This window comes from Schistocerca nitens, chromosome 4, assembly GCF_023898315.1.
Source record: "Schistocerca nitens isolate TAMUIC-IGC-003100 chromosome 4, iqSchNite1.1, whole genome shotgun sequence".
Classification (NCBI taxonomy): domain Eukaryota; kingdom Metazoa; phylum Arthropoda; class Insecta; order Orthoptera; family Acrididae; genus Schistocerca; species Schistocerca nitens.
In genome coordinates, this window is record NC_064617.1 from 204,821,353 (window position 1) to 204,838,138 (window position 16,786).

The 16,786-nt window shown below is 44.4% G+C and overlaps 1 protein-coding gene across 2 annotated transcripts in view; it reads right to left on the reverse strand.

Annotated features, from left to right (window-relative positions):
• Positions 1-16,786, reverse strand: part of LOC126251608 (fibronectin type 3 and ankyrin repeat domains protein 1) — a 189,153-nt gene continuing 172,367 nt past the window's right edge. For both annotated transcript variants that reach the window (XM_049952144.1, XM_049952145.1), the window contains 2 exons: positions 11,523-11,740; positions 1-2,136 (listed from right to left, as the gene is read on the reverse strand). In XM_049952144.1, coding sequence (XP_049808101.1) covers positions 1,981-2,136; positions 11,523-11,740 — 374 coding nt within the window. In that variant the 3' untranslated portion in view covers positions 1-1,980. The remainder of the gene's footprint in view (positions 2,137-11,522; positions 11,741-16,786) is intronic.

Consider the following 16,786-nt stretch of genomic DNA (forward strand, 5'->3'; position numbering starts at 1 on the left):
AAGTTTCATATCAGCGCACACTCCGCTGCAGAGTGAAAATCTCATTCTGGAAACATCCCCCAGTCTGTGGCTAAGCCATGTCTCCGCAGTATCCTTTCTTTCAGGAGTGCTAGTCCTGCAAGTTTCGCAGGAGAGCTTCTGTTAAGTTTGGAAGGTAGGAGACGAGGTACTGGCAGAAGTAAAGCTGTGAGGGCCGGGCGTGAGTTGTGCTTCGGTAGCTCAGTTGGTAGAGCACTTGCCCGCGAAAGGCAAAGGTCCCGAGTTCGAGTCTCGGTCGGGCACACAGTTTTAATCTGCCAGGAAGTTTCGTGAATGAACATAACAGCAATACTCGAAAATAGCCATTAAGCCCGTTATACACGAGCGACTCTCTGATCAATGTCGACTGCTCGTAGTGCGTGAGACTTTTGTTCTTGCCTGTAAATCAGCAGCCAACCACGTCACGAGTGTACCTATGACGTCAGTGATGTATAGACTGCGCCGAGTGTGGAGTCCTAATTTCCAACTATGCTGCACACTGTGCATGAGCACGAACGTGGGTCTATGGTGGTGTCTACTAGTTAACCTATTCTGGCAGACTTCACTCCTATTATAGAAACAGATTTTGTGCTTTTCTGTCTTCTTGCTCTTTGTTGTCGTGGTCTCCTAGAAGAGAGTGGAAATATCTGAAAGCAAAAAATTATTTACGTTTTACAGAGAAAAAAGTACACTATGCATAAACAAGGGACGCAAACAGAGAAACGTGTTTTGATGAAAATTATTTCAACAGTTAAAAAGTCAGATTTATTTGACGACAAAACTAATTTTCGATATTATTTGGTACTTAGCACGAAAACAAGATACATAGGATAAACTAAAAAGGTTCTATTTACTGCGTTCTAGATATTGTTTGATGTGTTTGCAAGTATATATTTTCTCAAGCAAATAAATGTGTATGTTTTTAAACATTTGGACGACATTTTCCCTATTCCTGCAGTTCTCAGGTGTATAGAGAATTTACCACACGAGCTTTGAAAAGAACATCTACTATGCACTCTGCTTTGGTCGTTTATAAACTCTACTGTCATTGCTTATTCCTAATTTTTATTACTATATTCCAATTTTTTCGTAAAAAGGGTAGTCCTTCATAACCTCGTTTTTACTGTTTAAGTCCCAAACTCCACAGCAGACAGCTCTCTCAACACACACAATTCTGGTGCTGACGTGTAAACGAAGACGACCACTAAAAACAGACGAGACTTAGTGCAGAAATAAAAGGCCAGAGCCGCTGCAGTAAGAGTCACTTGCCTCCGATAGACAGTTGAGAGAAGAAAGTTGATCGTGTAAAAGGAGCTTGTACTGTCGACGAAGATACAACTTGAATGGTACAAATGGCTCTGAGCACTATGCGACTTAACTTCTGAGGTCATCAGTCGCCTAGAACTTAGAACTAATTAAACCTAACTAACCTAAGGACATCACACACATCCATGCCCGAGGCCGTAGCGGTCACGCGGTTCCAGACCGAAGCGCCTAGAACCGCACGGCCACACCGGCCGGCTACAACTTCAGTGCCAATCCGCGTAAACTGTCCTTCGACAGCATATCTAATTTACTTAGACTAATATTACAGTAGTTTTAAGATGCAGTTTATTAAAAGAAGTAGAACGCTGAGATCCATATCATGCAGTTCCGCCTTTCGTTCCGCAAAATAACTGTTTCCCAACAAACTTACGCCACAAACAATCTCGCATTCTTGCATATTTGGATGATGAATCATGTATACATCGTCCCTGCGAGTACACCTTTCCTTACACTCCCAAATTCCAAGATATCGGCCAGCAATTGCTTTTTGACTTGTGTTACTCGACAACTGATTGTAGTTACAATTTGTCACGCTTGCAACAAAATCCAAGCAGCGGCAAGGTTATGTTCAAAAGTTTTCATCCACTGTCCAGTTTTCATGATACTCTTCGTCTCGCCTGGCTTTGCCCGTTCGGTTTAGAGGGCCACTTCCTTCGCCTTCGCTGACGCTAAGACCATAGCAGAGTGGGAGGATGGTCGAGCGTCTTGTTGCAGATCCTTCTCCTCTTGCGCTGCCTTGCGCTTGCCATTCCTGGCATCATCTTCAGCGTTCATCAGCAGTCGGACGATTTCCTGCAAGAATTAGAAAGAATCCTCAGAATTAACGAATAAAAGTGATACATAAATCAGTAGCTCTATTTCTCAATAACTTCTCTCTTTTCTTGAGATTTGCATAAAAGTAATGAAATCTCAGGCTATTCCTAGCACTACGTTTTTTTATTCGTCAAGCAGCGTCAGATAAATTAAGCAACATATGAGGTGAAACTTCCTGGCAGATTAAAACTGTGTGCCGGACCGAGACTCGAACTCGGGACCCTTGCCTTTCGCGGGCAAGTGTTCTACCAACTGAGCTACCCCAGCACGACTCACGCCCCGTCCTCACAGCTCTACTTCTGCCAGTACCTCGTCTCCTACCTGGCCCGCGAAAGGCAAGGGTCCCTTGTTCGAGTCTCGGTCCGGCACACAGTTTTAATCTGCCAGGAAGTTTCATATCAGTGCACACTCCGCTGCAGAGTGAAAATCCTATTCTGGAAACATATGCGGTGTTTAAACGAATGAGTCTCATATTTTTACACGAAACAGTACTGGACTAAACTATTAAAAAAAGCCCTGTAGACATATGTCTGGAAGGAAATACACCGCCTGGCGATAGAAGTGAAACAGCCAGAAGACTTGGTCGGATGTCACCGTAACTACGTGTACACACCATCGGCAGATATGTGAACGATTAGAGCTGCAATTTTCTGTGACCGGGAGAACCGCACAATAATGTTTCTCGTGTTTAATATTGTTACCAGACCTGGTAGGATATACGAGGTCTGCTCAAAGAATTCCGAAACTTTGTCCATAATATTTCTTTACACATACCTTTTATTTCTTGTCCATAGTCTTCAAAATACGAGGCCTGTCTAAAAAGTATCCGACCTTAGGCAAGAAAAAATATTTCGTATACCTGACGGGGTTGGGACCCTAATCCCCTTCAAAGTAGGCCCCTTGTGCTTGCATACTCTTAGCCCACCGATCGTTCTACTGCCGGAAACACCTCAGGAAGTCTTCTTTTGGAATGGTGTTCAACCCCGTCGTCGTGTTCCGCAGTATCTCTTCTCTACTCTCAAAACGGGATCCTTTCAGTGGCGTCTTCAATTTTGGAAACAACCAGAAGTCGCAAGGAGCCATGTCTGGAGAGTATGGAGGTTGGCGAACGGCTGTAATTCCATGTTTGGCCAAGAAATTTTGGATCAAGTGGGATGGATGCAGTTGCCAGTTTTTCGCCGTCTACATGTCTGGTCTTTTGTACCGCGTCATATTGTAAGTGGGCTCATACTGCCAAGTTCTCGGTAAATTTAAATCGATATTGTAATCAATGAAATAACATCACATACTCTCTCAAACCACGAAGTTTCATTTCTTTCCTCCTCTTCTACTGAGTGCTTCACTTTTTCTTACGTGGCGGTGTACTTAGTGACATATGGGCAGTACTGTCCTGTGATAGCCATCTTATTGTCGATACCACAGGAGATGCATAACGTGGTCACCATACGTTCTAACACATCGAGCCATCTGAAATAAACTCCTGTCACCATACTGCTGTCGAACTTCGTCACATGCACGGAATACACACTGCTGTAGCGCTGCACATTGTCGAAGGGTGTGGAACACACGAACACCTTTAAACGCCCCATAGCCACTGCGTCACGGAGTCGCCAGAGAACACCTTGGTAATTTTAATTTCGAAACAAGCATGTATAGTAAAAATATTTCTATGAATTTCAGAAGACTATTAAAACCACTCTATGAATTACAGAAATATTTTAAAAACACTTTCATGAATTTTAGGAAGATTTTAAAGGTTTATAAGATAACTTAATGGATACTGTGCAAACCATTTTCATCTACTGTCACATTATACACAATTTGAAACTGATATTACGTGCAGTGTAAAATTGGTCCACAAATTTTATTGTCAAATATCGTAAACTACTGCAGTACAGACACTTCTGAAAAATTAGCGGAAACTTATCAGAAGAGAGCGCGCGAGAATACATAACAAACACAGAGGATGCTCTGCGGATACTTCTAACCACATCTCTCTAACAGATGGGTCATTCTGTAATTGGCACAAGAACAAAGGGGGCAGAATATTTAAATGTTAAAAGTTGAGAACATCTCGAAATACGTATATAAAGTTATATTATGAAATTGTTTCATAAATCACATGAGAACGAATCAGGATTGTTATAACTATTGTAATGAACTCTAATGATATGAACATGCAGAGCGCAAGAAAGCGGTTAATACAGGTTGTTTCACAATTTCTTTGCAGGCTTGTTTGGGATCGGATGAACAAGTTCCTTTCACACTGACAGCTCTAAGAATCTAACAATAACACAGACTTTTCACCCTCACTGGGAATGAAAACATCTTTCAAATATCTTTTGACATGGTCAAGTGTTTGCTTGCCAATTTTCGATGCTGTCACAAGGACATTTGGGGCTTCTAAAGGAGATTCCCGAATTCTTGATACAAATTCAACAACAATTTCTTTTAAAGCAATGAAAAGGCGGATGGTCAGCGTGAAAAAACCGATTAGATGATCGTACCTGAAGAGGAGAAACCTGTTCATTTGATGATCCCAAAGAATTTGACGGCACAGCTACAGATGTGGCACGTATATGGTTTTCGATATTAGAAGAACTTTATGAGAAGATCTTCAGATCTGGTTCTGTTGAAAGATTTTAACGTCAATCTCCAATTTAAAAACAACATAATTAAGCTGCAGTCACTAGCACATTATCAGTTCTTTTCACCAGGATATTTAGAGGAACATCCGTGACAATTTGAAACCCTGCTGAATTTTGATTTATAGTGTGTTCTTTGTCGTGTGCATTACGTGAAGAAATTTCGTTCATTTTATGCGCATGGCGTAAGAAAACGTTATGTTTTCAGCATTTATTTACAGATTACCATTAGTGTAACGATTCTGTATCATAAGAACGAATTACTTATTATTTTCAACTAACAAAACACACATATGTGAAATGGTAAGCTAAAAAACAAAATGATGTAAAATGTAAAATAACAATTTAAAACATAAAGAAAGTATAAGAAAAATAACTAGACTAACAATGGATGTTTAGGTATTTTAAATAGGTATGTTGAAAATACTGACAACACACTGTGCCCAGCTTATTTTCCAAAAATGGTATTTCAGAGGCTAGTTTTATTGCACAGGGATGCATGTAGCTTGAAAGCTTCTTAACTGAAGTTTTCATTTTTCATAATTGATTAATGGTGGTAGTGCAGTTTGCAAAATTTCAAATTATTATAAAATTCGGTTATACAGTTTTCATGAACGTTAATTACATGTTAACTTTTATATGATCAGCATTTTTTATATGTCATCGCTTCGAAGATATTCCCACCAAATCAAATATGCCAAATTACCTTTCGAGATTTGTTTTATCCTTCGAAAATGAAATTGTGCACAAAAAACATAGTGCATTGTTTTGCCCCCTCTACACAGCCACCAAGTTTCATCGAGATCGTTTATTGACACTTGGAAATGTTCCCTTTTGGTACATAAAGTTTTGATAAGGAACCCTTCTCTGGACGCGTGCTTCTTAGATGTAAGCTACACTGCCTGACAAAAAAAAGTGAAGAACCCAGAAGACAAGATCGGATGTCAATGTAACTTCATACGCGTACTCATCATCGCTGGTAGAACGGTCACCAGCTTGCATTAGCGTTGTACGTGTTTATTGCTGTTCCCAGGGCTGGAAGTGTATATAAGGGGCGCCAACCGCGTCTGCTGTTGAGAGATACCTGTGAAGGAGATGGAGATGCCGTGCATTCGTATGAGACAGCGTTATCAGCACATAATAGAATTTGAAAGCAGCCTCATTGTTGGTCTCCATTTGGCCGGCTGGTCGGGCTGTTGTCGTGTCGTGACAAAGGGTGGAGGGAAGACAGGGGGTTGAGGACAGTCTGTAATTCCCGAGTGGTGAGGTGCAGATGCAGAAAAACAATTTCCAGTGAAGGCAGGTTGATGACATGTATCAGCGCCAAGCACTGTCACAGGGCAGCCATGAGAGGCGCGGATTCTGGGAATCGACACGATGCTTGCAGCAGGAGATTCATGGAATTCACGGGTCTAATAACATGATTTAGCTGCGCGCAGACTAACTACTACACTGAAGGCCAATTCTAAACATTAGAAACAACTGGTTGCACGACAGAAGTGTCTGAAGCCATGTGATGGATGCTAACCGAAGTAGCGAACAGTAGCAACACGTTAAGAACAAACTTGAGAGCAGCACTCCAAGTGAGAAAAACAGACATGTTGGAGCTTACCGAGGCTGGCCACAAATGACACGGAACGGCGCCCCAGTGATCTGAGTAACTCCACCCGGAATACAAAAACTTTTTTTTTTAAGAATCGTGGCGACACACCATTTCTCCCTTTCTATAGTCGACCCACCAATCCAACGTCACTTAACAAGCTTCGGCCAATCGGGGAAGTCGCTCTGCTCCTCCAGGGCGCCGCTGTTAAATCACATTTAGATTCCTCCCCGTACTCCTACTCGGAAGGGAGGGATGCTTCTGGATTTTACATTAACAGACTCCGAGTCTGGTATCAACCGCGTTCAGCTGAAAGCTAAACGTTTGTGCCACTCCTATTATGGCCAGCAACAACAGTGTTTTACGTCACTTGGCCCCATCCTCTGCTCTTCTGTGGGTTAGGACAGCTGAAGTAGCACTCTAACCTGTGTAAATCTACTGACGTTGCAGTTATCAGGCGCAAGCATCAAGCTTGCTGCCTCTACTACAATGTGCCTTTTCGTGGCCATCTTCTACAGTGACGCCTTAAACAGCGTTATGCGGTGGATGGAGTTATCAATTAACTCCCTGAAATGAAACTTCTCCCCTTGGACACCGCCTGCAATTTGCAGGCCTGTAATGTTACTATTTGTGCAACGGCCTTGCCGCAGTGGATACACCGATTCCCGTGAGATCACCGAAGTTAAGCGCTGTCAGGCGTGGCCGGCACTTGGATGGGTGAGCATCGAGGCCGCCATGTGCTGTTGCCATTTTTCGGGGTGCACTCAGCCTCGTGATGCCAATTGAGGAGCTACTCGACCGAACAGTAGTGGCTTCGGCCAAGAATACCACCATAACGACCGAGAGAGCGGTGTGCTGACCCCACGCCCCTACTATCCGCATCCTCCACTGAGGATGACACGGCGTTCGGATGGTCCCGATGGGCCATTTGTGGCCTGTGGACGGAGTGGTAATGTTACTATTTATCTCCTGTAACCTAAAGGCAACCACTTTTGCCTGCTCTCTGCATTCTGTTTTCTACCTTGGAATGCCCTTGATGGCTATCAAAAATCAAATGGCTCTGAGCACTATGGGACTTAACATCTATGGTCATCAGTCCCCTAGAACTTATAACTACTTAAACCTAACTAACATCACACACATCCATGCCCGAGGCAAGATTCGAACCTGCGACCGTAGCAGTCGCGCGGTTCCGGACTGAGCGCCTAGAACCGCTAGACCACCGCGGCCGGCTTGATGGCTATCAACAACGTCAGCATACAGTATGTTGCGTTCGTAACAGTAGTCCGATTTTTGACTACCTGGAAAAGTCAAGGCAAGCATATTGATCATCAAGATTTCGGTCAACCACATATAGCCACCACAGGGGAGGATCGCCATATTGTGCACCAAGCACACTGTAAGCCCTTCACATCTGCACTGCCATCCTAGAACATGAGAACAAGTAACGGATCCACTGCAACATTTTGGGTCAGCCTGCGCCATTGGTCGGAGAGTAGCAGCAGCCAGATAAGTGAATTACTGCTCTACACATAGGCTGCTGTTAACACCACAGTGCAAACGACTGCGTTGGGACTTTTGCCGTGACCAGGAAGCATGAATTGCTGGTGTCACCTTGCTTTTAGCAATGAATCGTGGTTCTACACTATCCCAAATGGCCATCGTCAGTGATTATCAGGGCGACCTGCGGAGAAGTCCCATACTTCCAATGTTTCGGAGGGTCACAGCGGTGTCATCGGGTATGACTTCAGGTCACTGCTGGTAGTGAATGAGGGAACTCTTACAGCGCAACAGTACGTCATGGACATCTTGCGCCCTTCAGTGATACCTCTCATGCGTCAGTGCCGTGGAGCCATTTTTCAACAGGACAATGCTCGTCACATATGGCACTTGTCTGTATGAGCTGTCTGTGCGATGCTGAAGTATCCCGATGACCAACAAGATCCTCAGATCCGTCCCCGATAGAACATGTGTGGAACCAGCTTTGACGTCAACTCCGTTCCAGTGACAGTATCCAGAATATCAAGGACCAGTTACAATGTGTAGACCAGCTTGGTCAGGAGAGGATACAACGACTTTATTACACCCCTCTCAACAGAATCAGTGCATGCATCCAAGCCAGAGGTGCTTCAATATACAGATGTGTGAGATTATGCTTCAAGCTCTTTGTAAATTCGATTCAATTTTGTGTTCACTGCAATACTATCACATGCGCTCTCAACCAGTGAAGACTCATCTCGTTCACTCCTCCCCTTCTGGGTGATACGCTTTTGTCACCGGACAGTGTAAATTTGAAGATCAGAACACTTTCAAATTCCTCGATGCAGATGAGAAAATGAACTCTGTTCTGTGTGCTCTACAGGAGTTGCTCCTGCTGTTTGTTGAACAATGTGTATGTGAGGTTCATACATTCACACACATACTGCACAAACCCAATGGAGCACGACATCCAATGTTCCTACACCTGCAAACGTGCAAGCTTCTCTCAGCCGTTGTTGTAGCCGGATGAAAATGGCGCGGGATGGACTGATTTAATCTGGAAAATGTTCTCGAGACATGCATTGTGCACCTCTACCATTAAGTACTATACCATGAAGCAGGAGACTTGAAGTTGGATCTTCAAACTTGTTTTATATCCAAGCGGTACATTTCTGGGCATTAGTTCTTTATCAAAATTTTACCTACCAAGTCCTCCCTACAAACTTTAGAAGCCTGTAATAGGAATTGTAATACACCCTTTGTACTTCAATATTTGCCTGTTAATATTGACTAAAGATGTTCTTTTAATGTATATGATGGCTTGAATGTGAACAAATACTTTCGAAAGTAATCACCATTAACTTAAATGTGAACACAGCTGAGACCGAAGAATAAAGAAACAATAACATAAAATAATGTTGCTGGTCCTTAAGTCAACGCAATGTTGCAATTCCACACAAATCTAAGGGACTAAGATAATGTGAACGGACAGACTGCATTACTCCATAACATTCTCGAACAGCGTGAGTAATTTGTCATGCACAAATAGATGATATACATTATCTTATAATTTTCCCGGGAAAGTGTATGGCTATATGAGAGTATCATCCACAATTTCTGCCCAATCATTAATACTAAAAGCCGGCCGCGGTGGCCGTGCGGTTCTGGCGCTGCAGTCCGGAACCGCGGGACTGCTACGGTCGCAGGTTCGAATCCTGCCTCGGGCATGGGTGTGTGTGATGTCCTTAGGTTAGTTAGGTTTAAGTAGTTCTAAGTTCTAGGGGACTTCTGACCTAAGATGTTGAGTCCCATAGTGCTCAGAGCCATTTGAACCATTAATACTAAAGCGAACCTAATGTCTTGCTACCCTTGAAGTTTCCATATGACCACGTGTGGTAATTGCCGTAATTTATTATCCTACTCTGTGTGAATACCGTACTTGAAAGCCTTCCCAATATTTTGGGAAGAAGGCCAGACATCACACAAAAACGTAAAACTCTAGCGACACTCGCCTCATTATTAGTTAAAAGAGAGGGTAGGTCTGGTGGGAAACTGAAATCTTCCCTCAAACCCGCATATGAAACACACTCAGTTAAAATATGTCGTATCGACAGCTGTGTCCCACATGTCTGACATGTTGGTGGCTCCTCACGACGTAACAGAAAACCATGTGTCAAAGGACAATGTCCTATTCTAAGCCGTGTAAGGGCTACTTCCTCAGCGCGTCGTTGTCGGAAGGAGGTGAGCCACGGTCGGACAGAATCCTTCACCGCTCGCAACTTATTATCCCTCACGTCCAGCCACTGAGCCTCCCACCAACGCATGACCTTCCGAGTCACGAAAGACGTAATGGCCTGCAGGGGGACGGAACAGCGAGCAGGAGGTGGGATGGAGCAAGCCTCCTTGGCAGCCGCATCTGCAAGTTCATTTCCAGGAATCCCTATGTGCCCTGGAACCCAGCAGAAAATTACATCCTTACCCTGCTGTTGCAAGAGCAGGAGTGCGTCCTGCACCTCTTGCACCATCCGATCTGCTGGGTACATCTGTTCAAGAGCGTGTAGAGCACTTTGGGAATCGGAGCAGATGATGAATTTCGTGCCACGATGTCGGCGCATATGCTCTAATGCTTGCAGAATGGCAAACAGTTCTGCATAGTAAACTGAGGAGCATTAGGTAGGATGGTTGTAAAAAATCGCATGAAACAAGCAGAAGGAACCAGTCGTGTGGTCCAAATTGCCACCAGCAGTCCAGCTAGCACAATGAATGTGCTTGGGGTTTAAGAAGAATTCGGGTGGCATGGTCAAGCAGCTTCTCATAAGCCACACTTTTCTGTAGTTAATGCTGAGTGAAGCTTGACATGGTGTAAACAGCGATGCCAAAGGACAATGTATGACTGGTGACGAGTGATTAGAAGTGACGAATGACGCTATTCCATGTAACAGCCCGATGGGAGGGTTTGGGTTTGGCGAATGCCTCGAAAATGTCACCTGCCATCATATTTAGCGCCAACAGTGAAGTACAGAGGAGGCTGTGTTACGATAGGGGGGTGTTCTTCGTGGTTAGGGTGTGGATTAGGGTGTGGAACGGTAGTTGAGGAAGGGCATGAACAGCAGTGTGTACTGCATGGAAAAGAGGAACAGTTCGGAGACGGTGATTTTTTGTATCAGCGTGATAGTGCAGCCTGTCGTAAAGCAGCAGCTGTGAGACAGTGGTTTGTGGGCGGTAACATTCCTGAAATGGACTGGCCTCCCGATCTGATTCTAATGGAACACCTCTAGGATGACTTAGATAGACTTCACCCACACGCCAGCGTCCAGCGTATCCACCTCCTCTGGTTTCGGCTCTTGAGGAAGATTGGGCTGCTATTCCTCCACAGACATTCAGACACCTCATTGAAAGTGTCCTCACCAGAATTCAAGCCGTCATAAGAGCGAAGGGTGGGCGCATCCCACATTTAAGTCCACGATTACGTGTCCGGGTACTACTGGTCAGATATTCTACCTTCAAAACAGGCAACAAAGCGTTCGAGGAAGAACTAGGTTTGGCTGGTAGTGGTCCATATCACTCGAATCGCTATAACGTTAATCACAAAGTTATCTTAACAGTATGGTGAAGACGTGTAGACTGAACTGCATGCCCACCTTGAGGTTCCTGGCGCGCGCCATGTCCAGCGCGGTGTTGCCGTAGAGGTTCCTGCGCTTGCGGCCGGCCCCAGCGGCCAGCAGTATGGAGACGGCGTCGCGACGCGTCGCCAGCACGGCCTGCATCAGCGCCGTCTGCCCGCGCCGGTCCTCGGCGTCCAGGGATGCCCCGCGGCCCACCAGCTCCCGCAGGACCTCTTCGCTGCTCTCCATAGACACTGCACATCCAACGTAGCTGTCAGCCAGAGCTGCCAACCCATAAACAGCTCAAAAACAAGTTCTGCAGCAGGCTCACGATTTGTATAGTTAGAGCATTTGATCGGGAACCGCTTTCTCAGTACTACACTACTGGCCATTAAATTTGCTACACCATCAAGATGACGTGCTACAGACGCGAAATTTAACAGACAGGAAGATGCTGTGCTATGGAAAAGATAAGCTTTTCAGAGCATTCACACAAGGTTGGCGCCGGTGGCGACACCTACAACGTGCTGACATGAGGAAAGTTTCCAACCGATTTCTCATACACAAACAGCAGTTGACCGGCGTTGCCTGGTGAAACGTTGTTGTGATGCCTCGTGTAAGGAGGAGAAATGCGTACCATCACGTTTCCGACTTTGATAAAGGTCGGATTGTAGCCTATCGCGATTGCGGTTAATCGTATCGCGACATTGCTGCTCGCGTTGGTCGAGATCCAGTGACTGTTAGCAGAATATGGAATCGGTGGGTTCAGGAGGGTAACATGGAACACCGTGCTGGATCCTAAGGCGTCGTATCACTACCAGTCGAGATGACAGGCATCTTATCCGCATGGCTGTAACGGATCGTGCAGCCACGTCTCGATCCCTGAGTCAACAGATGGGGACGTTTGCAAGACAACAACCATCTGCACGAACAGTTCGACGACGTTTGCAGCAGCAGGGACTATCAGCTCGAAGACAATGGCTGCGGTTACCCTTGACGCTGCATCACAGACAGGAGCGCCTGCGATGACTCAACGACGAACCTGGGTGCACGAATGGCAAAACGTCATTTTTTCGGATGAATCCAGGTTGTGTTTACAGAACCATGACGGTCGCAACCGTGTTTGGTGACATCGCAGTGAACGCACATTGGAAGTGTGTATTCGTCATCGCCGTACTGGCGTATCACCCGGCGTGGTGGTATGGGGTGCCATTGGTTACACGTCTCGGTCACCTCTCGTTCGCACTGACGGCACTTTGAACAGTGGGCGTTACATTTCAGATGTGTTACGACCCGTGGCTCTACCCTTTATTCGATCCCTGCGACACCCTACATTTCAGCAGGATAATGCACGACCGCATGTTGCAGGTCCTGTACGGGCCTTTCTGGATACAGAAAATGTTCGACTGCTGCCCTGGCCAACACATTCTCCAGATCTCTCACCAACTGAAAACGTCTGTTGAATGGTGGCCGAGCAACTGGCTCGTCACAATACGCCAGTCACTACTCTTGATGAACTGTGGTATCGTGTTGAAGCTGCATGGGCAGCTGTACCTGTACACGCCATCCAAGCTCTGTTTGACTCAATGCCCAGGTGTATCAAGGCCGTTATTACGGGCAGAGGTTGTTGTTCTGGGTACTGATTTCTCAGGATTTATGCACCCAAATTGCGTGAAAATGTAACCACATGTCAGTTCTAGTATAGTATATGTGTCCATTGAATACTCGTTTATCATCTGCATCTGTTCTTGGTGTAGCAATTTTAATGGCCAGTAATGTATTTTGCAACTTAAAATCCCTGTTATTGCTATTTATTATTACTGTCTATTTATTTTTTTGCTCCCTTTAAACTTACTCTCTCTACTTATACCCTGAGGATAAAAGACCGACGCACCACGCAGGAATTATTCGAGTGGGACAGAAATCGATAGATGTGATGTACATGTACAGACAAATAAATGATTACAGTTTCAGACAAATTGGATGATTTATTCAAGAGAAAGAGCTTCACAAATTGAGCAGGTCAGTAACGCTTTGGTCCACCTCTGGCCCTTATCCAATCAGTTGTTCGGTTTGGACTGATAAAGTTTTGGGTGTCGTTCTGAAGGATACTGCGCCAAATTCTGTCCAACTTGCGCTTTAGATAGTCGAAATTCCAAGCTGGCTGGAGGACCCTGGCAATAATATTCCAAACTTTCGCAATTGAGGAGAGATCCGACAGCCTTTCTGGCCAAGGACAAGCAGTAGAAACTCTCGCCATGGGCGGAAGGGCATTATCTTGCTGAAATGTAAGGCCATTATGGCTTGTAATGAAGGGCATCAAAACGGGGCATAGAATATCAATGTTGTGCCCTAAGGGCGTCGCGGATGATAACCGAAGGGTTCCTGCTATGGAAAGAAATGGCGCCCTAGACCATCACTCCTGTTCCTCAGGTCTTACTGCTGGCGACAGGCAGGATGGTACCCTATCGCTGTCTGGGGCGCGTCCAGACTCGCCTTCGCTGGTCTTTGAGGCTCAATTCGAGGTGGGACTCATCACTGAAGACAATTGTACTCCAGTCAATGAGATTTCTGACCGAAGAAGTGTTTATCAGCCAAACCCCTTGATTTTCACTTTTGTATAAGGTAAACACTGTTAAACTATTTAAAGATTAAGTTTAACGTATGGTATTTATAGTTTAGTTTTGGTGCGACGATAAAAACTTGCGAACGTTAGAAAGAATTGCACGTTTAATATATTAAGCTCTACCTATTGCTCAAGAGTCCTGACTTTTGACTAGCCAAAGATGGCAAATCCTATAATGGAAGCCGGCAAACTACGAACGCTGAAATGTAGTAACATGATACACGACACATCGTATTCACCACGAGTTCTACCACAGCAAGATTCCACCAGCCAAATGCAGACTGCGTATGCGAACTGTGCTGTGAAAGATGCAGAGAACTGCAGAAAAAACTAAGACGAGAGTAATGTATCTCAGACTTGTATCTGCACGTTGTACGCATTTTCATTAATAATATTATACCAATTACTGCAGGAAGTATGCCAGTTGGTGCCGGCCGCTGTGGTCGAGCGGTTCTAGGCGCTTCAGTCCGGAACCACGCGGCTGCTACGGTCGCAGGTTCGAATCCTGCCTCGGGCATGGATGTGTGGGTTTAAGTAGTTCTAAGTCTAGGGGACTGAAGACCTCAGATTTTAAGTCCCATAGTGCTTAAAGCCATTTGAACCATTTGAGTATGCCAGTTTTCCCCGCATCTCTGCTATATTGACACAGATGTTATGTTTTTATACACAATTTCTTACTATTTCAACACACACTTTAAATTAATATATTTATCATTAATTACTAGCGGAAGAATAGCCTAACACTATTCGCAGCATTGGTCACATGAGCAGTAGGTACTATAGAATAAAATGCAGTAGTAAACTGAAAACTGTGTCAACTAGCATCACTCACTGTAGATCAGATTTTTCATGAAAAGATTTGTCCTCGATACATTGAAATTAATTTGACAGTACAGTTGCTTCTAAGCTCCTGTCAGATGGTGTAAGGAAACGCTCGAAAAACTCGACCGAGAAAATGTACTCTCTCTTTCCTTGTGCCGTGTCCCGCACTTCCGCAGGGTCGGCATGGTGGTGAAAATTTGGCAAGGTTAACTGAAGGGGTGGGCGGATGCCCTTCCTGTCGCCATCCCGGTGGATGAGATGGTGAGGAAGACAACACAACACGATGACGAGGACGAGAACAACACAACACCCAGTCCCTGAGCGGAGAAAAATCCCCGACCCAGCCGGGAATCTAACCCGGTTCCCTTTGCGCATTCCGACGCGCTGACGACTCAGCTATCGGGACGGACGACCGAGAAAAATGTACTATCTGTATGAAACATGGTAACAGAAGACGTCCTTCTCGATACCAGTGAAATGTAAGCCTCTGCTATTTCCGCTGTAGTTCATTCTACTGTTGACAAAAAAATGGCTCTGAGCACTATGGGACTCAACTGCTGAGGTCATTAGTCCCCTAGAACTTAGAACTAGTTAAACCTAACTAACCTAAGGACATCACAAACATCCATGCCCGAGGCAGGATTCGAACCTGCGACCGTAGCGGTCTTGCGGTTCCAGACTGCAGCGCCTTTAACCGCACGGCCACTTCGGCCGGCTACTGTTGACAGTTCCACATATATTGTTGATACTTTATAACAGACCTGAAGATGAACTAGAAGCATTGTGAGTCGTCTACTTTCTCAGAGCACAGCTGTAAAGTTTGGGTGGTGCTATTATTGGTCCTACGACACCCTAAGTTATTTCTGTTTTCTGTATGGTCAAAATTGGCTTATCAACTAAATATCATTCTATTTCTAGACTTAACTAGTATATTCATACCTTTTCAGTGTTGTTATGACTTCGATCTCTCATTCATGTACGAGTAATTCACTGTTTGTTTCAAATTTTGTGCACTTTTTGAGGAAAACGTTAGAGGAAGATGAAGGTAGCGGTATAAACGATCTCTAAGATAAAAATGACTCTTCTTACAATAGTGATCATGTAAATGAACCAAACTGTGATTCTAGTGAACTAGACAATGAGGAAAGAGATGAATATAGAGAGGAGGCATCTAATTTCTATGGCAAAAATAGGTATAAGTGATCCTCTATTGAACCTCAAAGGAGTGTGAGAAACCACCCCACTTGTTCATGAAATTTCGTACACTGTAAGGCCTGCAAATAGATGGGAGACTCATGCGGCGCATTTGAAGCTTGGTAGTAGTTGCTTACCAGAGATACGTTACAAGAAATTTTGCCAAGCCTGTCTTCCAGAGTTTGGAGAGGAACACTTGGGTGAATATTGAATATTTGTGAAAAATTGCGTATCACTATGTAAGGTTACGTAAACTTCTTTTCCTTTTGTGATTTATTTTGAGTTTTTTGTGTTAAACTAGTTTTTCGTATTCTAATCTAAGCAGATATGAAATTTGTGAATAAATATTTGTTATGAAAGTAAAATAAATTACTTTTCATGGCTAAAAGAAAGCGGTATCTTTTTGGACCCCACAACAGAATTTCTGGTAAAAAAAATTCTCGACTCAGTTTGAGTGTCAAACAGGGGCTCCTGTCGATTGATGTGAAGTTATACTCAAAAAATTTGATCTAGGAAATGCAAAGTCTGCGTACAGCGTCGTAACAGAAGACTAACTTGGATATTTTTGCACGAACTAGAACAATCAACAATTTGGATGCTCCCACATAAAACGAAATCAACAAAGAGGTTCGTTCGGGAAGCCCTTCCAAGAAAATGA